Here is a 25,690-nt window from a genome sequence, read left to right on the forward strand (position 1 = left end):
TTAAAAATTCAGTATAAACCATTTAAATGCATTACATTTATTCACAGTCTATTTCTGAAACTACTGGCTATTCAGTGTGCTGAAGGCAGAGAGAAGTTAATGTGTTGGTAAGCAACCTAAATTTTTATAAAGCTATTTTGAAAGTAACTCAATGCCACAGAAAGTAATATCAATTACTCCTTGCTTTTCAGTTGACATTGCAGGGCTGCTCCAAATTTCTATTCTTCAGTTCAGCATCTGCAAAGAAAAGGAAGGCACAGAGCACCTCCACGGGAGATTTCTGGGTATGACAATCAGAAGTATTTTAGAACACACCCTGAAAGACTCTAGTTTTTTTCCAAGTGCTGATGAACCTTTGATGCTCTGTGACTAAAGAATTGCATACAAGTGAAAAACTAAGTGATGGAGAATAAGGGAGGGCCAGCTGATAAATTTGGGGGTTCCTATAACCTATGTCTTGTGAGACAGCATAGTGTAGGGAGAAGGGCCTGGGCCTTTGGATCTAGTTTTCACCTTGGCTCCATTCTTTACTTACCAGAATAGTACAAACGGCACTGAGCTAGGGTTTTCTCATTCACATAAGGCAGTTACAATACTCACTCCTCAAGTTGTTTTGAAGATCAAAAAAGATAACATGTATATAGAGAACTTAATAATATTTGATGCTCCACAAATGCCAGCTGCTTCATTATAATTAATGTTAATAATAACATAAGTTATACACACACACACACACACCTACCTCTATTTGCATTTTTCAGTAATCACAGGAAGGTCAAATCCAATGGCACACTGAGTATTCAGATTAGGCTTCATGGCAGCATAATAGAAAAATAATGACATTCAACAAAATGCACTGTGAAAATTTACTTTGTGATTAACCTACACAGAATAAATGCACTTTTAAATCTATAATAACTGAAGACAGGGTTTCAAACTGAAAAAAAACAAAACAAGCACAAACTTAAATAAATAAATAAGTTTTCCATTATCATTAATTTTCTGTATTAATCCAGTATATTTCATTGAGTCCAAGAGATCTGGTTTTTCATTCCCAGCTATAGGAAACTCGTTATATATGCTTGCAAATTAAAAAAAAACAAAAACAAAAACAAAGAAACATACAAAAAAAAAACCAGTTAGTGAGCAGTCTGTAGTTTAAATGCATAGAATATAGTAAACAAATTCAAAAAGATTCAGCTTCAGCAGAATTTTCTATTTCTATAGTCAGTTTATTTTTTTAAGTTAATTTCCAAATAGATATTCTCTTTGGAAGTATGCTGCAGAATTTTTCTTAATAGTTGGAAAAGTACATTTGGACTCTAAGTGAAGTAATTTCTAGAGAAAACACATGATCCAAACCTGAAGCTAAAACCCTAAGTTCATATACAGAAATGTATACAAGATTCCCAGATATATGTAAACAGAAAGAGTCACTCAGTAAATGGCATTGGGCTCTGGTAATAGTATAATCCACTCTCATTAGGCATCTCCCTCTTGTGCATTAATATGTGACATCATACTCTCATATAACATTTCATAGCAGAGTGAAATAAAAAGCCCCTCCAGATTGCAACCGTAAGATAATCAGATTCTGTAGTGCTCATTATGACTGCAATTATGTAACAAAACTCTCCAAATATAGTTCAGTTATTGTAGTTATTAATCATTCTGGTTTTGTTTCAAGTACTTGCTTTATAGCCTGCTGGATAGACTCCATTATTCTACAACCTGAATGTCGAAAGTCAAACTTGCGCATGTGAATCTGCTGTTCTAACAGCCTTTCAACATAATTTACCCTTTCAATTTGTATTTGTGAATACAAAAAAAAGTGGAGAAATAAAGCTGGTGTCAATAGAGTCACTGACCTTTGCAGTAAACAGAAGATAGTCCTTAGCAGAAAACAACGTGGCAAATAAGAAACCTATTTTCTAGAACTAGAAATAGTGCTGCTTAAGAAGTTAGTCTCAGAATTCTAATCAGTTCTTACAGAAAAAGGATAGGGGGTGGGACTTCTAAAGAATCTGTATATTTGATAAGGAGAAAAATTATGAAAGGGCCAGGAATGTGCATTTTTAAAGGTTCAAAGCACCAACATCATGGATAGAATGTATTCCTAAACACATTATGCATAAAACCATGTATTCTGACTAATTTAACTACAAAATGCCAACTAAAAGACAGGAGATGTATTATACAGAACAAACACCATCTGCAACACCTTAAACCAGTGCTATAGATGTATTTTCAGGAAAAAAATACACCTGGAAAATTCTCAAGCCTAAATTCTGAGATTGCCAAGTATTAACTAAATAGGATTCCAAACAGACCCAGGGAAAATGACTCCATAATTATTTAAATGTTAAAACAGAAAGAGCTCAGGAAAACAAATAAAATAACACATTGACATGGTTTACAAAATTCAAGTCACCAATTTCACGTAGTCCATGATTTTTTCAATTTGGCCACATACATTGGGCCCCAGGCTTTGCCCTTATCTGGTATCACCAAGAGTCCACATTCCTGGCCAGTGGGAGCAAATGTGAAGTCTTGGGAGCAAGTCCTTGCCATTTCCTTAATGTCCACGGGCATGATGTTACTGTAGGAGTTTAAAATTTCACTGATGACATCTTGATTTTCTGCCTTGGAAAGTGTGCATGTAGAGTACACAAGTAACCCTCCAGGGCGTAAGGCCTTAATTGCAGACCTGTGTGTCATCAGGAAAATGGAGAAGTTTGGTTAGATTCATTAAAAGAAACAGATGAAGTCACAGGTCAAGGAAGCTTATATACTTGAAACTACCCTTACTCTGATTCAGGCTGCAAGAACTTCGGATATTTTCTAGCCTTACAACTATTTCTTTCTAATGTATCCCTGGATGACTTGAGAAAAATGATAATCAGGTTAATCAACATGGGAAAAACAGCCAGTGTGTTTGACAGGTTCCTTGCTTTGTTTTTTCTTTTTCTTTTTTTTTTTAAGAATAGGAAGATGGGTGGGGCACCTGGGTGGCTCAGTGGGTTAAGCATCTGACTTCAGCTCAGGTCATGATCTCATGGTTTGTAAGTTTGAACCCCACATCGGGCTCTGTGAAGACAGCTCAGAGCTGTTAATGTGGGTTTGTCTTTGAATATACTGAGTGGTACTAATAGGTAGGTGGGAAGAAAACATCTGAACTTCAGGAAAGGAGTTAAGGTTCAGTGATAGCTGAAGTCATAGTAGTAAATAGGATTTCCCAGGAAAAGAGAAGAAAATAAGTGGCCTGGGGTGCCTAAGTAGCTCAGTTAAGCATCTGACTCTTGATGTTGGCTCAGGCCATGATCTCACGGTTCAGGAGTTCGAGCCCCATATCAGGCTCTACACTGATGGTGTGGAGCCTGCTTGGGATTTTCTCTCTCTCCCTATCTGCCCCTCCCTGGCTTTCTCTCTCTCTCTCTCTCTCTCTCTCAAAATAAACAGACTTAAAAAAAAAAGAAAGAAAATAAGTAAACTAAAGACAGACACTAAGAGAATACCTACATTTAAAGGGAGGCAAAACTTAGAAAGGAAATAAAGGCAGCTTCACCAAATGAATATGTAGCTTTGAGAAAAGATGGAAAGGAAGGTGGTTTTTGTTTGTTTTTTATTTCTTTTAGGGGAAGACTTAAACATAATTGTAAATGCAGATCCAGGAGAACAGTCCCAGGACTTCACACTGCAAATGAAAAAGTTATTAGCTTCAGAAAAGAGGGGTTACAGCTCTTCATCTGAAACAATGTGGGAGCATGAACAGGGAACTAGGATGTTGGAAGGTAAACAAAAGTTCATGACACAAAGCCTTGATAATAAGAGGGGAGTGGGAGGTAAGGTAATCTCCTGAGAGAAAACTAGAAAGTCTTAGTTCTGCTGCTGTGGTGATAACCTCTGAGCAATTACTACTCAAGATTTTTTTTTTTTTTTTCAAGAAATCCATGTTCTAGAATCTGTACCAGATTTAAGTGTACAGACAGCCCCATGTCTCACATCTGTATTTAAAAAACTAGAGCACAGGCCAATAAATGAGGTTACCCACATGATCAAAACTAGTTCAAATTCTATTCCCTATTTTCAATTATTAGAGGATTGAAGAATTCTAATTCAAAACAAAGAAACTGATGACAAGGTTTTCTTTCCTCAAACCTCCTAGACACACTTAAACAGTAAGGTAAAAAATATATACATATGTATATTTTTAAGTACAGACTCAAAACAATAAAATAAATAGGACAGAATTACTAACAAAAGATTTCAACACATTTCTGAAAGATGATATGCAGACAGGGGAGTGGCAGCAGTTCACCAGAGTGGAGAGAGCCTCTCATGGTGAGGACAGCAGCCACAGAGGGCATAATTTGACCTGTTGAACTACAGAAGAGTTTGGGACCAGGAAATACCAGAGGTAATGTGATGGGAGTAAAAAGTGAAAACAAAGATACTGATTCAAAGCATATGTAAGAAACCATGGAGGGGCACGTGGGTGGCTCAGTTGGTTAAACATCTGACACTTGATCTTTGCTCGGGTCATGATTCTCTCTCTCTGTCTCTGCTCCTCGCCAGCGCACGTGCACTCTCTCTCCCTCTCTCAAAATGAATAAGTAAACTTAAAAAATTACATCACCATTAAAAAAAGAAAAAAAGAGAAAGAAACCATACTCCCATACTTAGCAAGTCAGGAAGCCAAGAAAAAGTTGCAAAGTTTTTGTCTAAGGAAGTTGAATAAATTGTTTCGGGAGACCTAAGACAGTCACTGTAAGTGTTTGTCCCCGAAACCAAAGACCTCTACATTCTACCTTGAGGAGAACCTCCAGGGTAACTGCCAGCTTCTCATAAAGTGACATCACGAGGCAAAAAATTCCACCCCTATAATAAACTTCCTAGTACTTTATTGTCCCATTAAAAAAGTACAACCTGCCAGATAATTTCAGTTGAAAAATGCTTAAGCAATGTGTAAGAGCAAGAACAAAATAAACAAACGAACAACAACAAAATGGCCTAGGAAAAAACAGAAAATTCAGAAAACGAGACATAATAAGACCTAATAAATGCAGAAAGATCAGTAAAGATACAGCACCCACAGAACAGTAACACAATGCCATGGAACAGGACCAAGGAAAAGGCTCATAGGTATTAAATATATGTTCATCATGATAAAGAATATTTTGTAGAAGTGTTTGGAAGTTAAGGTTGAAGAAATCTTCTAAAAAAGTAGAACAGATTGACTGAAAATGAGACAAGTAAGGTCAAGCAGATCCAAATTGCAATTAACAGGAATACCAGAAAGGTAATACAGAGAACTGGTAGTGAGGGACATTAAATCAATGAAATAATAAGAGTAATTTCCAGAGATAAAATGAGTGTTCATCAGTAGGCTAGAAAGAACTCATCAGTAGGCTAGAATTATTATTTATTGAGCGTCTATTATGTTGTGCTTTGTTCTAGAAGTTAGGTATATATTAAAATAGAACAACAACAACTGCAACAACAATACCCTTTGCTTTCATGAAGCTAACATTCTAGCTGGGGGAGACAGAATATTAAAAAAATAATATCAATAGTAAGTCTGTCATGAGCTAAACTGTGTCCCCCCCAAAACTCATTTGAAGTCCTAACCCCCAGTACCTCAGAATCTTACTATATTTGGAGATTGGGTCTTTGAAGAGGTAATTAATTTAAAATGAGATCTTTAGGGTGGGCCCTACTCCAATATAACTGGTGTCCTTATAAGAAGAGGAAATTTGGACACAGAGTTACAGAGAGAAGACCACGTGAAGACGCAAGGAAAAGACAGATAATCTACGAGCCAACCAGAAAGGATTCAGAAGAAACCAACCCTGGGGACCCTGATCTCAGACTTCTATCCTCCAGAACCATGAGAAAATAAACTTCTGTTGTTTAAGCCACACAGTCTATGGTACTTTATAGTAGTCCTAGAAAACTAATACAAAGTATATACTCACCAAAAAACAACTTGTGAGTGTGTGTGTAAACAAATACATATATACACACACACATACATATAAACCATAAACCTAAACCATATATATGTATGTATATGTGTATATGTATATATATACACACACACATTTTCTCTCTCTATATATGTGTATGTACATATATATGTATATATTTATATACACACACAACATATACAGTAAAACCTTGATTGCAAGTAACTTGTTCTGCGAGTTTTCCATGAGACAAGCAAACATTTCTAATAAATTTTAACTTGATAAATGAGCAATGTTTTGCAATACAAGTAGTACAGGATGCTGAATGTCACATGATCACAACTGAGCCAACGGTTCTCGAAATTCGCTTTGACATACAAGTGTTTTGGATTACAAGCATGTTTCCAGAAAGAATTATGCCTATAAACCAAGGTTTTACTGTATATGGGTGTATGTGTGTTTGTGAATTTTTTCCTCACCAGACAATCCTCTAAGTCTCTCAAAACAGTGACTGCATGTCTAACAACTTAACTCAGTTCTGACACTATTCACCTGGAGTTAGCATCAGATCCCACAGGTTAAGGGCTAAGCCCTACAAGGGTGTCCTTCAGATGACAACCGGAAATCCAGGCCACTTCTGCCTAACCTGCCATATGTTAAATGTTCCCACAACCTCTGTCCAACAATTTGGTGGAATGGCTCACAGAACTCAGGAAAGGAGTTTACTTACTAGATTACTGTTTTATTATAAAAAGATACAATTCAGGAACAGCCAGATGACAGAGTTGCAGAGATGGAAGAGTATGAGTTTTAAAAGGGGTGCAGATTTACTGTGGGCTTTCCAGGCATGCCACCCTCCCAGCACCTCTTCCTCACCAACCTGGAAGCCCTCCAAATCCCTTCAGTGTTTTTTATGGAGACTTCATTAAGGAGGTGTAATTGACTGAAACATTAGCCACTGGTGATTTTACCCAATCTCTCTGGCAGGGGAGGCAGATGGGAGGGAAGCTGAAAGTTCCAACCCTCTAAACACAAGGGTGGTTCCCAGAAAGACATTAGAAACTTTCCAAAAGCCACCTCATTAACATAAACCAAGGTGTGGTTGACAAAAGTTTATCAATAACAAAAGTTCCTTTCATCTTTACAAAATGCAAACATTGTAACAATAGATGTTCCTATCCCTCTACCATTGAGGAACTTTCAAAAGTTTTAGGAGCTCTGGCCAGGATCCAGGAACAAAGACCAAATATATTTTCACAATATCACAGTTTGCCTATTTTTTTTTAACGTTTATTTTTGAAGGGGAGAGAGACAGAGCATGAGTGGGGGAGGGGCAGAGAGAGAGGGAGACACAGAATCCGAAGCTGGCTCCAGGCTCCAGGCTGTCAGCACAGAGTCTGATGCGGGCCTCAAACTCACCAACTGTGAAATCATGACCTGAGCCGAAGTCAGACGCTCAACCGACTGAGCCACCCAGGAGCCCCTATTTTTTTTTTTTTTTTAATCTAGCAATAGGTTCTATATAGAAAATTCAAACAGGATAAGAGGGTTAGAAGAGTTTGGATGGAGGAGATGATTGCAATTTTAAATGGGGTAGTTGGAACAGGATGACATTCAGGAAGTGACATTTGAACAAAGATCTGAGGAGGTAAGGAAGTGGCCATGCAAATATCTGAGGGAAGAGCATTCCACACAAAAGGAATAGCCAGTGCAAAGACCCTATAGCATACTTGAGGAACGAGGAAAGAGGGGCTAGAGTGGCTAAAGCAAGGTGGGCAAGGGGGTGGCAGGACGAGATGAGATCAGAAAGCCAAGAGGGGAGGGGTGCAGAAGGTCTTATATTACTGTAAAAGCTTCAGTCTTATAATGAACAAAAAAAAAAAAAAAAAATCCATACTTAGATGCATTAATGTTAAACTTTAGAATTTCAAGAACAAAAGATGCTAAATGCCTCCAGAAAGAAAAATGGGTCACCAATAAGGGTTCATGAAACTGACTGGCATCAATGGTGTCACTCACCCCAAATCCTGGAAAAAAAGCAATTTAAAGTGGATGCTACTTACTGCCAAACTGTCAAATAAATATAGAGGAGAAATACAGAAACTTTTCAGATATCTGATGACTCAAAAATTTTACCTCTAGCAAAATGAGGAGCTCAATCACGAAAGGGGAGAAATGGGGCGCCTGGGTGGCTCAGTCGGTTGAGTGTCCGACTTCAGCCAGGTCATGATCTCGCGGTCTGTGAGTTCGAGCCCCGCGTCAGGCTCTGGGCTGATGGCTCAGAGCCTGGAGCCTGTTTCCGATTCTGTGTCTCCCTCTCTCTCTGCCCCGCCCCCGTTCATGCTCTGTCTCTCTGTCCCAAAAATAAAATAAACGTTGAAAAAAAAAATTAAAAAAAAGAAAGGGGAGAAATGGGCGCCCCTGGGTGGCTCAGTCGGTTGAGCGTCAGACTTCGGCTCAGGTCATGATCTCACAGTTCGTGAGTTCGAGCCCCGTGTCAGGCTCTGTGCTGACAGCCTGGAGCCTGGAGCCCACCTCATATACTGTGTCTCCCTCTCTCTCTGTCCCTCTCCTACTCTCACTCTGTCTCTCTCTCAAAAATAAACAAACATTAAAAAAAATATTTTTTAAAAAAAAGGGGGAGAATGTACTGAAAATAGTAAATGTAACACAGAAAAGCAGTGAGGGGAGTGAAGCCCAGAATGATGACTACTCAGGAGCCCTAGAGGTAACTACTCCAGGCTAGAATGACAGGGAGATCATTAGAGGGAAGTGAGAAGGGATGAAGAGATGAAATGACTGAAAACTAAGAAAACCATGAAGATCTGGTATATGCAACTAGACTGGGGCTGGGGGGAGGGAGGAAAAGAAGAGAGAGAGAGATTTTCCCATCAAACTTTTGTAGGACTGTAGGAAAATTTTCCTTTCAGTGGCACTTGATCATTACACTGAAGCAATAGAAAAGAAAATTTAATTCCAAAGTATCTGTCCATTCTGCAATGAACAATATTTACAGAATTAACATACACTGATTATGGGTCTTCAATGTTCAGAATCATTGCATAGACTGATCTTAGTAATGCTTCAGAACAGATTTTTATGTCCCTGAAAGAATACTGTCCAACCCAAACATAAAGCTACAGACATTGGGAAGAAGGGAGGGAGAAATGGAAGGCAGAATGGGAGTACAAATATTCTTGTAACACAAAAGAGAGAAAACAGGAGATAGTGGCCTGATTATTGCAAAAAAGAATAAAGCTTGAAGTATGCCAGAGACACATTCCAATACTAACAGAACAAGAAGTATAAGTATAAGCATGCAGTGTACTAAGTTTCTGGGCTGAACGAAGAAGAAATGAGAACAGGGTAAGAACTCAGGGTGTAGAGTGTGGTGTGAAGAGGTAAGGGTGGCGTAAGTGAGACAAACCTGAGCAAGAAGTCAGTAGTCAACGTCCAAGGCTGTTAGGTTAAGAAATGACAGCTAAACGTACTAGTCAGAGGTTTGGGAGTTATGTACAGAATAAGAACAGAAATAATTAGAAGTGTTGCCTATGAGGAATAAGACTAGGGAAAGAGGGAGGAGGGGTAGGAGTAAATTTCCTTTAAGTAAAAGCTCATCTTTATTTTCAATTTTTACCCATATGTGTATTTCTATGATAATACAAATTAAAGGAGCTATGACAGTAGGATAAATATCAAAAATGTTCCTACAGATGTCAGTTTTTTTTTTTCTTTTTTTACTCTTAAGGAATTAACTCTCTAGAAAACTTATTCCCTGAGGTTCTAGATGACTAAAATTTTATGGTATTCAGAATTTCTAGGCTCTTCATGTATTCGTTTACTGATTAAAAAATATTTCGGGAATTTCTTACCACTGAAAGCCTATTTAACCTTCAGTGTTTGTTGGCAGTGTCTAAAAAATTTCTTATATTTACCTTTTAACTGTTCACTGTGCCCTAAATATCCACCCCCCCACCACCCACCACACACACAAAAGGCTCCTATCTAGACACCAGACATGTGAACCATTGTGTTCACATTTGTGTAGAGCCTGTAGTAGGAAGAATAATGGCCACATGGCAAAGTTGTCCATATCCTAATCCTCAGAACCTTTAAACATCTCACGTTAAGTGGCAAAAGGGTATTTGTGGATGTGATTAAATGAAGGAACTAAAGATGGGAAGATTATTTTGGATTATCTGAGTATGCCCAATGTAATCCCCCAAATCCTTAGAAATCAAAAAGAAGGCAGGAGAGTCAGAGGAAGAGTTGATAACCATAGCTAAGGCAGGAGTGACAGGATTGCTGGCCAAAGACCATAAACCAAGGAATGTGAGCTGCTTCTGGAAACTGTAAAGGTAAGGAAGCAATCCTCCACCTTAGTCTGTTTAGGCTACTGTAACAAAAATAACAGACTGGGTGGCTTAAACAATAAACATTTATTCCTCACAGTTCTGACGGTAGGAAGTCCAAGATCAAGGTACCAGCAGGTTCGGTGTCTGGTGAGGACCTGCTTTCTGGTTCACTGATGGCCCTTGTGTCCTCACATGGCAGAAGGGCTGAGGGAACTCTCTGGGGTCTCTTTTATAAGGACACAAAACCCATTCATGAGGGCTCCACCCTTATAACCTAATCACCTCCCAAAGCCCCACCACCTAAAACCATCACCTTTAGGATTAGGATTTTAACATCAATTTTGGGAGGACACAAATGTTCAGTCTATAGTACTCACCTAGAGCACCCAGAAGGAATTGCAGCTTTGCCAGCACCTTCATTGTGAATTTAGAACCCTCAGAAGTGTAAGATAATAAACTTGTGTTACTTTAAGCCACTAACTTTGTTGTAATTTGTTATAGCAATAAAAAATTAATACACACCTAGTGACAGGTTTTTTTTTTTTTTAATTTTTCTTTTACAGTAACCTACTAAGGTATTAGCAGACTTTTCTAAAACTGCATAAATTACAACTACACTCATTTTGGATCATTTTCTGATTATAGCAATGGGTATAAGATTTTCTTTAAAAAACTGAGTTTACTGTGTAAGGGATATATACACAGTTTGAATGGAGATCTTTTAAACCCCCACTAAAAGGACTTTGTTCCTAGTTCCACAATTAGCAAAGCCAATGCCTAATCAAGTAAGTATGATTCTTTCTTATTACAATTATACAAAAGTACACAGAAGCCTCATCATCTACAAACAATATGTTCCTGGCCTAATGGAAATTTAATTAATTTCTACAATGTTGGCAATGTTGGCTAATTATTCTGTTTTTTTTTTTTTCCAACATTCATAACTTATGTTTCTAAAATTAGGTTGGTATAAGTTAACTGGTCACATTAATTTCTACAGAAGGAAATTGTATGTGGCAACACAAAGGCCTTTTTACAAATTGGGTTAATCTCAACACCACAGGGCAAACTGTCAGGGATTTCTATAAAATGGTTGTTGCTATTTTGCTGCTGCTGATGGTTGTTTGTATACCATTTTTGTCCTTTTGCTTGTAGTAGTTATAGATTTCGAGAATACCATGATTTTGTATTAAAAGATCAAGGAAGGGGTGCCTGGGTGGCTCAATTGGTTAATCATCTGACTTTGGCTCAGGTCACGATCTCATGACTGGTGAGTCCGCACCCCGTGCCGGTCTCTGTGCTGACAGCTCAGAGCCTGGAGCCTGCTTCGGATTCTGTGTCTCCTTCTCTCTCTGACCCACCCTTGCTCATGCTCTGTCTCTCTCTCTTTCAAAAATAAATAAACATTAAAAAAAAAAATCAAGGAAAATAGATAATGTGAAAAAACTCACTCCCAAGGTTCAGACAGCTGGGAATTATTGTAAAGTATAAAGATATCTTTATAATGAGCATTTATCAAAACATATAATAGTTTCTTCAGTTTGACACATAAATGGCAACAGGTACTTAATTTTAGTTAAGGCTACAGTATATAACAACTGCATAATCAGATTAGTTCAATGGTTTAAAAACCAATACTTCTGGCATTGGCATCTTGATAAATTAATTTAGTATGTGTTTCACAATATACTAAGTGAAAATTAACACACTTCTAAAATATAAGTACTTAAATATGCACTACTTTGTCTACTATAGTTGTGTCTAGGATAAACCATCTGCTTCTATAATAATTCACACTTTGAAACAGTCCATAAGAACCAAGTAATTATTACTTCATCCCAATCATAAAAAGACTATATATTATTTTTTAGACAGTATGGTGGGAGAAGGGTGTGATGCTTCAAGACAGAAATGATTACAATCAGAATGGAAGAAAGATACTGCTTAGTAGATCTTAACAAGCCCAGTAAGAAATTTAAAATTCCAGAGAGAGGGAAAACACATTTAGAAGTCAGAGAGACTTGAATAATACAAGTAAACTGGCAAAGCTGTGGTCATGACCATATAAATACGTAAGTCAGGACTAGAGAAGAAAAATAAGACATGTTGGTTCTGGGGTCTGGTAGAAGGCAAAAAGGTTCTCTATGATTGTGTAAATTTCTGTCCATGAAAAGTTCTTTTTCTTTTTTTGGTTTTTAATAATAGGAAAGAAAACTAAGTTAACTAAGCAACATCCATTTTGGCATAATGGTATCCTCTGCTAACCTTTTCCAGATGAGCTGTGGCCCTGTGGTTTCTCAATGACTGTAAATTTCACAGCTTAACAAGAACCTGAGTAATGGGATATTTTTCATCTATGACAGAACACTAACTCTACTGCATCGAATTACTACAAACCAAGTTGTGTTAAGACTGCCATTATTTACCACTGAATTATAACAGATGCTAGAGAGATGGTCAGCAGAGCTAATTATACTTGCCAGCAGAAGGCAGAAAAAGATGTCATGACTGACTATAATAGATGGAGCAGAAGTATTATTTTGATCAGATTATATAGAAGGCTAACCTAATACCTTAAGGTGAAATAGAAACTAGTAGACATTATCTTGGGTTAGCTATATTACTGAATACACAATGCAGAACTGGGGGAAGTATTTCTAAAGGAAGCAGATATGCCACATAATATAATCCCTCTATCATATCCCTGAAACATATATATTGTCTTCAGAAACCTCCAATCTAAGTGGTTATCACGCTTAATCCTACTTGAAATAAGAAATTAAGATTCTACCTCACAACACTGCTGTAGGAAATAAAGCTGGTATTAATACTATAGCACAGAATAAAGTGGGAAATGCTTTTACCTCAAGCACTCCTAATAGAAAAAGAATGATGGCTTTCTTGCCACAGAACCTATGCTAGATAGCCTGTTGCTTTATGGCAGCTATTGGCTATACTACTGTTTCCAAATCTTTGGTTGTCTTTCAGTATATTATGAAATAAGCTGAAAAGCATTTTGTGCTTGAACCACCTAGTTAATGAAGCAACTAAAAACAAAATAAAAAATATTCTTAAAAAAAGCCATGAAATTAAGAATAAAATGTTAAACTAAATTCTCCCATTTACAAACAGAAAACCTTAGCTGATTTTTGGCACTTCACAGAGCATACCCGAACGATACTTCAGGTCTACTATCTCTTACATGCCTTTGTGAAATCCAAACGCTCTGCAACCTACAGTTGTTCTAAGTTTTTGGCAGACTCATTTGGCTTCAAAATCTGACCTAAATTGATGTGAGGCTATTTACGGTCAAGACTTAGCCCATGTGACATAACTATTCCTAGGTTTTGTTGAAAACATATTAATGTTTGATGACAGGGTGTGGCCTCAGACCCTACTGGGGGCAGTGGGTGACATACCAAATATCTACTACATTACCTTTTTAAAATCCAAAAAAAATCAGAATTCTGAAACATATCTGGCCTCAATGATTTTGACTAAGGTTTTAGACTTGTATTTTAGATTCAAATGAGTTACAGTGCAAAGTTACAAAAATATCTTCTGTACTATATCTACATGATAAATTAGCCACATCATTAACTGATGAAAGCTTAATTTAATTACTTTTAAAAGTAAACCATTAAAATCTTAACTTTAAAAAGCATCAGATAAGTACGTCTGCAGTCTGTATACAAGAGTCCATCAGTGTTTTCCTATTCTAACATCAAGTAAGAAAAAAAATTGGTTTTGTGTTCTCTCAATACACCAAAGATTCCTCCTTCTCCCCAAAAGTGTTTTGATTTGTACATGTGTATTTTTTATTTTATTTTTTGTATTTCTTTTTGTATTTTTTGTATTTTTAAAGAACACTGTGTACAATCAATAATAAAGCCTTTTTATCAGGAGTTTATTTTGTCATTTTGTTCACTGCTTTTCACTGAATCTCTTTATCCTTGAAAGATCTGCTTAAAGAGAAACAGAGAATTAAGCCCCAAGAGCCATGTAAGGTACTGGCTTAGACATAAGATGAGAATGGGGCACCTAGGTGGCTCAGTCAGTTAAGCATCTGACTTCAGTTCAGGTCATGATCTCACAGTTAATGAGTTCAGGCCCCGTGTCGGGCTGTGCTGACAGCTCAGAGCCTGGATCCTGCTTCAGATTCTGTCTCTCTGTCTCTGTCTCTGTCTCTGTCTCTCTCTCTCTTTCTCTCTCTCTCTGCCCCACCCCTGCTTGTGCTCTGTCTCTCAAAAATAAATAAACATTAAAATATTTTTAAATAAAATAACATTAAAAAAAAGAAATAAGATGAGAGGACATTGCATTCCCAGCACAAGAAGGGAGATCACCTTTATATTTACAGACTGGTCCACATAGTCTTCCAGCTACCAAGAAGTAAAGTATGTAATGGCTGAGTGGGGGAAAAAAAAATCGTTACCTGACTGTCATACCTTGAAAATAAAATGTATTATTTCCTTAATCAAAGCATAAGTTCAAGGACCTTGAAAAACTAAACGCACACACACACACACACACACACACACACACACCCCTAACTAGCATGTCTTGGAACCCTGGCAGCTATCAAAGTTCCAAACTGAAGGTATTTATTTAACTTAACCAAAATTGAAAACATGATGTAGGGTGTTCTGTTGTTCCTAAGGCAAATCTCTGAATCTCAGAGAATGTTATTTGAATACCTCCTAAAACAACCTAACACATTTTTAAAATACAAATTCCATTTTTCTGGTCTATTCTTTTGGTCCTTGATTAGAAATCTGGCATTCTGTTGGGAGGGTCAGTGTTAATTAGATCACTAAATTTAACTGTTTTCTGCATTTAAAAAGACTGAACCAAACTGCAGAAGAAAATAATCAGCGCGGCAATAGTGCCATCTTTTGACCAAAGCAGAAAGTGATTCTCTCCCCCTTTCATTAATTCCTCATGATTTACTATCAGGAGATAAACAACATCTTTGTATGTCTTCCTTGTAACGTGTCTGAAGTGACAGTCACTGACCCTCTTACAACAATTTCTGGTGTAGAAGTAAAGCAATCATCGATGTCTGTACTTTTGAAAAATTAAGAATACAGCTAAACATTACTGTGATTAATATATTTATTCTTCATCTTTCCTCTCTTCCCTTCTACCAACATTAAAGCATCAAGGCAATAGCTACCATCCCTTCAGATGTAAATACAGGGAAGCAATCAAGTGAAATGGACTTAAAGATTCCTTTATTGCCACAATATTCTCAAGCTTCTTCCCTTCCTCTTAGAAACTCTAGTATTAAACATTTTTTTTTTTAAAACCAGGTAAGACTGTAGTTAATTTTAAAAATTTTAAATGAGCATAGGAGCATCAATCCTGAAATTGGTCCCCTGTAACCATTTAATATTCAATTCATATTTCAGAGATTCTATTTAAGACTACTTTATAAGGTTACTATCAACTTATACAGAAAAGAAAAACATTTGTATAATTAATACTGTGAGAAACGTATGAATACTACTGGCAGTCTTTGTATCTTACTACTCAAATGACAAACTAAATCCAAAACTGAAAAGGTTAAATGCTTCCAGAGGACACTGCACACACAGCATATGTTCCTCTGTGAAGAAATTTTTACTTTTTTTTTTTTTTTTTTTTTTTTTAGAATAAAAGAGAATATTCCTGAATCAATGGAAATATGGATTTGGTCCAGGAATCAAATGAGATGTTGATTCCTATGTTAGCCAAGTGAAGGACAAGTGATCAGTCTAATTAGTAATGTTTCCTTATGTTTATTTGGTACTTAATTTAAAGAGCACCTCACACATGGAGTCTTAATAAAACCTTATGAGATGCACAGGGTAAACAGTCTGGCCCAATTTATCAAATGGAGGGTCACAAAGACTCAGTGACTTGCTCAAAGTTACACAGTTAATTAATGCAGCACAAAGACTGTTACCCTAATCTAATACCAGGAAAAGGACTGCAAGCCTTACCACTGGTATATACCCTGAAGCAAATGTTACCACTGCTAAAATAAATATGGAATCTAGGGCAATAAGACAGAGCATGCCACATGCATACATTTTGTCATCTCAACTGTCCCAAATGCTCACCTTCAGTGAGGAATAATCATATACTTCCAGGTACTTTTAACAAAAAGAAACTAAGAATTAATAGGTCTGGCACTATGACCTGCAACTCTTGGCTACCTGTTCCTTTTATAGAATATACAACCTTCACCTACTCAAGTGTTATAGCACAGAATTTATGATGAGGTAAATGAAAGCAATTACTTCATGTTGACACATAATTTGAACCTCTTCGCCACAGTCTGACATCTAAATCATAGTTGTAAAGAATTTTCACAAACTACACTCAACTGTTAGAACCTCTGAGTTAGTCACTCCATTAAATTGCCAAATAATTTGGAATAATTCGTAAGTACTCCAAATTCCAAAGAATCTGGAAATTAATTTAGCCAAATATTATTTACACAGCTTTAAATAAAAATATGTTTTCCTGGGGCACCTGGGTGGCTCAGTTGGTTCAGCATTCGACTCTTGATTTCCGTTTAAGTCATGGTCTAGAGGTTTGTGGGCTCAAGCCCCCCATCAAGCTCTGCATTGGTGGCACAGAGCCTGCTTGGGATTATCTCTCTTTCCCCCTCTGCTCCTCCCCCACTCGCACACATGCACTTTTGCCCCCTTCTCTCGCAAAAATAAACATTAAAAAATAATATTTTCCTCAGAAGTTTATTGATAAAATGATTACAAAACCAGACTAAAAGGTTCATTTTCAGCTTTGATCTTACCATACTATTTGATTCTGTCATTCATCCTCAACCTCAAGAAACATTCCCCAACTTTGGTTTCCTGGACACTTTCTTCACTCCTCCTTCTACAAAAGTCTAAAGTTCCCTTTCAGCCTCCTTATCCACCTTTCCTCTACTTCCTATCCATTAAATATAAGTCTTCCCTAAAATTTTATCCTTGGTTTATTTTTTTTAATTTAATTTAATTTAATTTAATTTAATTTAATTTAATGTTTATTTATTTATTTAAAGAGAGAGAAAGCAGGGGAGGGGCAGAGAGAGAGAGGGAAAATGAGAATCCCAGCAGGCTCCAGGCTGTCAGTGCAGAGCTCAACGACATGGGGCTGGATCCATGTGAGATCATAATCTGAGCTGAAATCAAAAGCTGGATGCTTCACCGACTGAGCCACTCAGGTGTCCCTAAAGATTTTAAAGTAATCTCTCCACCCAACATGGAGCTTGAACCTACAATCCTCAGATCAAGAGTCGCATGCTCTATCGACTGGGCCAGCCAGGCTCCCTTCTTCCTAAAGTTGGATGTGTTACATGTTATCTCATTCAATCTTCCAATTAAGTTTTGAGACATGAATTCTTATTCTCACTTTGCAGATGAGAAGACCAAGGCTAAGCAACTTGTACAAGGCCACTCAGTAAATACACAAACCAAGATTCAAATCCAGGCAATAGAGCTCTACAGTTCATGCTGTTAACCGAGGTGTTACCCTTGACACCTTCTTTTCCTTCCCACTCCAGAGCCAATCAATCACCAAGTTCTACTAATTTTCCATTGAAATTATCTTGCAAATCTAACCACACATCTCCCTACTATTCAGTTAGTTAAGGCCTTTGTCATCTAATTCTTGACTACTGTAAAATTCTTTCAAATTGGTTTTCTTGTTAAAGGGTATTCTTGTAAATCTTTGTAGCCTCCCAATGTTATTGTTATCTGATCAAGGGATTTCCAACTTGTGACAAACACTTTTAACTGTTCCCTAATACCAGTTCCCACTTTCTTCTGTAGTAATGCAATTTTTAATTAGATACAGTTAAGGCTAGTTTCCTAAATTGCCTTTCACTAAAGGTAGTCCTAGGACTAAGTATGACCCAGGAGATGTGAGTAGAAGTAATGTGAGGTATGTTCTTTTGTTCCTTCCTACTAGTTGCAATGCAGATTAAACAGCAAGAGCTGGAATAGCCACCTTGGAGCATGAGACAGAAGAAAGATGAGGCCTGGATCTCTGATGATTATGGACTCTGGCAATCAACTGATTGCTGGAACAACCCTGAGAAGCCTACTCAGGCTTTTACTCACTTAAGTCGCTATTATTTTGAATCTTTCCCTTTGTCTATTTCTTTCTCCATCGTTTAGATTACAAGAAAAAATGATCTTATACCGAATTTGGCACCAAACGTGGACTTGCTTTAGCAGAATCTAAAATGTAGAACTGGCTTAGTAAGAAGGCAATACGGGGCATGTTCAAACAATACTACCGGCTGGAAAGCCAGTGACTATTAATTTTATATGTGAATTTGACTACCCCATTGTGCCTAGGTATCTGGTTAAACATTATTCTGGGTATTTGGGGGTAAAATCAACATTAAATTGGTGGTCTTTGAGTAAAGCAGAATGCACTCCATAATGAGGTCAGACCTCAACCAGTCACGGAAGGCCTGAACAGAAGACTGACACCTCTCTTGAGCAGGAAGGAATTCTACCAGGTGGTAGCATTCAAACTTGAACCACAACATCAACTTTTCTTTAGATCTCCAGTCTGCAGACTCATCCTGCAGAGTTTGAACTTGCCAGCCTCCATAATCATGTGAGCCAATTCCTTAAAAAAAACTCCTTCTCTCTGTATATATACACACATCCTATGTTTCTCTGGAGAACCCAGAATAATGCAGCCAGTAACCCTTATTATGCCATAGAAAAACATTTAATAAAATCACTGTTTATCATATCTTGGAAGATAGACCATATGCTAAACAAAGCTTATAGAACTCTAGGGTGACTAGAACAAAATCTCAAAATGTTACTCTAGGTTAATGAAAGAAAGCTCTGAAAAGATCGCAGTAATTTGGAAGGAGTGCTGAAGGAATACAGCTCTCCTAAGGAAGGCTCTCTGCCCATGGGTTATAATCTAAATCAACAAAGAAATTCGATAATTTGGGCCTTGCTAGGGTTGAAAGAGTCGACAGATTCCATGCCCCAAAGTAAAGCAGTGATCAAAAGGTATTCCTGAAGAGGCAGCTCTTGCAGAGATAAGACAGTGGCCCCAAGCCTCGCTCTAGCACTTCTGAGCAAATGTTCTTATTCGGACCGTGGGATTTAGTCCAAAAACAAAGATGTTTCTTTCACACCTCATCCAATAAAATGGAACATACTCTGATATACACAACATGAATAAATATCAAAAACATGCTGAGAGAAAAATTCCAGATAATAAAGAATACATGCTGTTTGATTACATTTTATATAGTTTGAGAACAGGCAAAGCTAATCTACAGTAAGAGATGTCAGAACAACGTTTGCCTTTGGTGAGTGGAGCAAATGGATTCTGAAGAAGCACCAGGGATCTTTCTGGGCAATGGAAATATTCTATATCTTGATAAGGTTGTGGGTTACACATGCCTATGTAACTGTCAAAATTCCTTGAACGCACATACAGCCTCGTGTATGCACATGTTAAAGATCCACTGGCTCAACTTGTAGGTGGGGTAGGGGGTAGCTCCTCCAGCAATTATGGGTTCTTCCTTCAGCTTCCCTGATTTCTAGACCATGTTCCTGTGCAGTTCCATAATGAAATGCACGTGCTGGTCTGCAGATCACCCATATCATTATAAACAGATGCTTAGAGGTGATAAGAGACCTATGAAGGTTCTGGTGCTAGAAAAACATGGCTACTCTGTCCTTCTGGGTTCTAGTGTGTCTTTGTACTCTCCCCCCGCCCCGCCCCACTTTGTGTGCTGGTTACTAGCCCTGGTTAACTTCAGGTTCCACACCAGAAGAAGAGGCACAATTATACACAACTTCTACAGACTGTTTAACCAGCTTCTATGGATTCAGTAAGGTCTAATTCCTAAAAGATCCCTTACTTCACTTACAGAGATTCTTCTCTGACCAAACCCTAACTAACAGTCAGTCAGGAACACCTTGTTCCCTGTAGAATGAGACAATATTGTGTAAATAACTATCAAGTCAGTAAAGGAGTTAAAATTCATTCTTTGCCTCATCTTTCTAGGTGTTTAGTAAATTCTAATGCTTACATAATTATTTTCCAGTTTCCTTTCGATCAAACTTTTATTCATCCTTCTAGACCTATTTCAAAGTTCACATAATCTCCGAAACTTCCACTGACTTCCCATGAAATTCCTTCCTCTTCTATTTTTCCCAAGCAAGAAGTTTTCAGCTCCTTGAAAACAGGGTTTATATGATATGCATTGTTGCCTTTTTCATGTATAGCACAACTGGAAAGTATGTCCTCAAAATATATTCATTAAATGAATGAATGAATGAATGAATGCCACCTCAATTAAGAGGTAGGTCAGGCAGAGAACTTTTCAGTGTAAAACAAAAGAAATACGCTTCATTGCAACTAACACTCAAAAATTCTGAATAGGGAACAAACAGCTCAAGCAAACTACAACTCTCATGTTGTAGAACAGATGGAAATGTTAGAGGCCAGAGGCTTTATTTGGAAAAAAAATAATAAAGCTTTTGCCAACAAGTAATTTATAAAAATGAGATATTTATAAAAATGGAAGGTTTTTTTCCCTTGCTAACAGGGGTAGATAAACTCCTAAAAAAAGTAAAATAATCTATTAAGGAAGGTTGCTACATAACAATTGTGGTCTCAATTCTGATTGAATGGAATAGTTTGGTAAATTTTAGTAAATGAACTTGACTTTCCATAGGGAAAACCATGGCCACTACTTTAAAACTGAGATATGTGGTATTGTGATCTTGTGATATATAATATATAATAAGATCTTGTGATCTTGGTCTTCATTCCTTTTTCTGACACAGAGCTCCTAAAACCTTGAAATTTCCTAAGAGTGATTGTAACAAAGGTTTCTTTTGTTACACTAATGAGATGACTTTGGACCTCAGCTAAAGAAGGCTACTGGTTTCCAGGGAAACCAGTCATATGACCAGGGGATTGGAACTTTCAGCCTCACCCTCGAATCCCTAGGGAAGGATGATGAGCTGAAGATTTAACAACTGCCAATGGCCAACAATTTAATCAACAACCATGCCTACATAGTAAAGGCTCCATAAAAACCCAGCAGTTTAGGTCAGAGAGCTTCTGGGTTGGTGAACATGTAGAGAAGCTGGGAGAGAACGACATGCGCAGAGAGTGCATGGAAGCTCTTGCTCTTTCCCATACACCTTACATTCTGCATCTCTTCCATCTGGATGTCCATCTGTATCCTTTATCATTTTCTTTAATAGAATTGGTAATAAAATATTACCAGTATCTATCTTCTCTCTTTAGAAGATATCTCTAATATTACCAGTATCTACTAATTCTGTCTTCTTTAATAGAATTGGTATTCTCTGAGTTCCATGAGCTACTCTAGCAAACGGAACCAACAAGAGGGTCATGGGAACCTGTGATTTATAGCCCATTGTTTAAAAGCAGGGTGACAAACCTGGACCTGTAAGTGCCATCTGAAATGTGGGTGGGGGCAGCCTTGTGGGACTGAACCTGTGGGATGTGACACCGCAGGTAGAGAGTGTCAGACTGAGTTAAACTGTAGGACACCTAGCTGATATCACAGAGAATTCCTTAGTGGTGTGGGCAAGAACGTCCCCCCCCCCCCCCGGCCCCAACCACCACATTGGAATTAATACCAGAACCCTTTTAGACACCAAAAATACCATTAAGACATACTTAAAAATGAAGGCTATCCCTGATGCTGTCTTTCTGGACACATAAGGGAAATTTAACAGAGAAAGTTAGTGTGGGGGGCAGGCAATTGGATTTAAAAGGAAGAAAATAAATCTAGTCTTAAAAAAAATTATTAGCCTAATTTGATATACTAAATATTTTAATTACTACAAGGTAATTTAACAAATAATAAAACCACAACTTTAGCCAACTGTTAGTTCACAAAGCTTTTATGTTTAAGTTGTTCCTTTTCTGCCCCCCCCCCACAATCCTAAAAGTTTAATTCCTCTATTTTTTGTATCATTTTTTCCTCTGAGTATTTCAGGATATTTCCATTTCATTTATTTTTCCTTATCATCCCATATTTTTTTCCCATGTTACACTGTTGGCTTCTAGTATTCCTTTAGAATTTTTCTATTTTTGTTCCTTATTTCTTTCATTTTTCCATGGCCTGTTTCTCATCATTTCCACTCTGTTTGTATCAGTTTACTATTTCTGCTGGCAAATAGCAGTCTAAGAAAGCAAATACCACTATTATGTACTATGACCAAAGAAAACATTAAGGTGAAAAGTTGAAGCTCATGTACAATCTATCAAATAAATGCAGATTCAAAATTAAGTTTCAGGTACTTTAAGCATCTAAAACACAGATATTTCTGGGTTGATAGTTACCTAGTGCTATCATCAGTTTTAAAAGTATTATTTTACAAGCCTTGAGGGTACCCTTCACTATGCTCACAGTAAGTAATCAAATTTCTAGATATCAAACTGTTTATTATCAAAGAAGTTCTGCAAATTCAAGATAGAGAAACATGACCAAGCTTGCTATTTTCAGAGATGCCATACCCAGCAGCTATTCCTTTATCAACCTAAGAAACAAAAATAATGCTGATAATTATCTCCTCTCCACTGGCAGAACTTTTTACCTTGAAGAAGGAATATTTTTTATATAGTATTTTTATATGTGGTAGAGTGGTGTGATAAAAGATGCTAGATACTCCTGAAACAAATTATAAACAAGTTTTAATACATTTCTTATACATTTCTACTTGGAGATCTTTAGTATATTTTCTCAATTGTTAATTACCTCATTAAGATGAACACAGGAGGGTTGGTTAAGTTTGAAAAGCTCTCTGCTGAGACTGAATATAAAGGAAGCCCGTTTTGTGTTGTTTAAGTTAGGAAGAGTGACAACAGACCACATTAGGTCTGCCTAACTTTTATGTAGGGTCTTTAATCTACTATCAAATATTGTCTCTTCACTCATACAAAGAAAAAGAACTAATGAAAAGCTTTCAAGAAAACTACCAGAATTGACTAAATTTTGGCCCATGACAAACATGCTTATAAATGAAGACAGACTGCTTCTTACAGATTTAAGTGGTCTTTTAAAGTTTTTTCAAACTTTTTTTTTTCTTTAGGAAAAAGAAACTTTCTTCAAATGACAACCTACAAGTTTAACCAGATGAAGATATGCCTCTAGTTGGATCTAGCGTAGTATAAGTCATCCATCCCTCTCCCTCCCCTCAAGATGGCTCCTACAACAGTGCTACAGAATCCCTATGTCTTTATAGAGCAAAGCTTAAAAGCCACTATTGTAAATAATTGTTTAGAGGAAAACAACAGGCTGATATAGCATATGTTCTCTGATCACAATAAAAATTAAAAAATAATAAGATAACCAAAAAATACCCATATGTTTGGAAACTGGAAACAAACTCACAGTAAAAAAAGATCAACAGGGGTGCCTGGGTGGTTCAGTTGGTTGAGCGTCTGCCTTTGGCTCAGGTCATAATTTCACAGGTTCATGGGTTGAAGCCCCATGTCAGGTAGTCAGGCTGTGCACTGACAGCACGGAGCCTGCTTCAGATTCTCTGTCTCCCTCTCTCTGTGTCCCTCCCCACTCACCTGTGTGTTCTCTCTCTCACAAATATTAAAAAAAAAAAAAAAAAAGATGAACAAATTTAAATACTAGATCCTGAAAAGACATAAAACTTGACAAACCTCAGGCAAGACTGATTAACAAAAATAAAAGAGAACATCATTTTAAATCCTGAAGACACTAAGAAGATAATAAGGAGATACTGTATACAATTTTATGTCAGTAAGTTTGTTGACTTGGATAAAATGGAAAATTACTAACAACAAACTCTCATAAAACTGATTAAAAAAGAGACAGAGAAAACTTAAGAGTCCTGTAACCTTTAAAGAAACTAAATCAATGGTCAAAAATTTTCCCACAGAACTCCAGGCCCATCATGGCTTCCACGGCAATTTCTATCAAATATTCAGAGGAAAAAAATACTTGCAACTTGCCATAAACTGTTCCAGAGAATATAAATGAGAACCTACTCTTCAATTCATTTTATGAAGCTACTATAACCTTAATTCTAAACTCTAAGAATATTTCAAAAATCAAAACTTATAGGCCAGTTTCACTTATGAACACACATGGAAAAAATCCTAAGCAAAATATCACACAGAATCCAGAAAAAAAATCACCTATATATATTTCTACATATTACAGAATCATGAGGGTTTTTGTTGAAAATCCAAAAGAATCTATAAATTTTTAGACTTAATATATTTCTCAATATCGTGAAATAGCAGGAAAATGTCAAAACTGTCTGAATTGGTAGACTTAATGTAATTCCAATCAAAATCCCTACAGGTTTTTCATGAAACTTGAAAAGCTGATTCTAAAATGTATATAAAGATGCAAAGAACTGAAAATGGTCAGGATACTCTTAAAACAGAATGAAATAAACAACAAGGGAATATCTGTGCCTACATATTATGATATTAATGCCATGGTAATTAAGTCAGTGTAGCATTAGCTGTTGGGTCTATAAGTAAAGCAATTGAATAGAACAGGAATCAGACAGATGTTAATGTGGACATTTGATTTACAAAAGAAGTAGCACTACAGACTCCTGGCAAATGGACAGACTTTTCAATAAATGCTGTTGGGACAATTAAGTATCCATGCACAAAGTTAAAAAAAATGAAGAATGGAGAAGGAAAAGACGGAAGAAAAGAAAATAAGATTCCTACCTCCCACTACTAAGCAAAAATCAGCTGAGGTGGATTATAGACCTAAGTGTAAAAGTTAAAAAATAAAGCTTCCAGAAAATAACACAAGAAATTATCTGAGGTATGGAAAAGACTTCTTAAAATAGGGCACACAAAAAAGCATTAATCCTAAAAGAAGACACAGATGTAATAAATTATATACAAAAAGCAATAAACTCTTCTTGTAAAACAAAAATAAAAGAACCAAAACACCAAGAAGAGTGAAAGGGTGAGCCGCCATGCCACAATATGGGAGGAGATATTTGTGCCACAAAATTGTGAAGGGACTGATGTTCATCCTTCTTGCAAGTTACACAGGTAGCATGCCAGTTACAGGGATGTAGGTAGAAGACATGAAACTCCTAAATCAGAACTAATGGATGGTTAATTACCTACAAAATAATAGCAGCCAATTCAAACAAAATTTGAATCTGCCCTGTGGTACCACTGGTGCCCAGAACATAAAAGGAACTCAATAAACACTTCTAGAAAGAATATATGGTTAGGGGAGAACTGTCACCATCCTTGCCACATGTTTCTATGAAGAAAGAGGAGATTCTTCCTCCTCCACCTACAAGGCAGGGGTAGGCATTTTGTTGGAGT

At 37.0% G+C, this 25,690-nt stretch overlaps 1 protein-coding gene across 3 annotated transcripts in view; it reads right to left on the minus strand.

Moving 5' to 3' along the window:
- Positions 1-902: 902 nt before the first annotated feature.
- NSUN3 (NOP2/Sun RNA methyltransferase 3) overlaps positions 903-25,690 on the minus strand; it is a 67,404-nt gene continuing 42,616 nt past the window's right edge. For all 3 annotated transcript variants that reach the window (XM_047876216.1, XM_047876215.1, XM_047876217.1), the window contains exon 6: positions 903-2,707. In XM_047876216.1, coding sequence (XP_047732172.1) covers positions 2,437-2,707 — 271 coding nt within the window. In that variant the 3' untranslated portion in view covers positions 903-2,436. The remainder of the gene's footprint in view (positions 2,708-25,690) is intronic.

This window comes from Prionailurus viverrinus, chromosome C2 (genome assembly GCF_022837055.1).
Source record: "Prionailurus viverrinus isolate Anna chromosome C2, UM_Priviv_1.0, whole genome shotgun sequence".
NCBI lineage: Eukaryota > Metazoa > Chordata > Mammalia > Carnivora > Felidae > Prionailurus > Prionailurus viverrinus.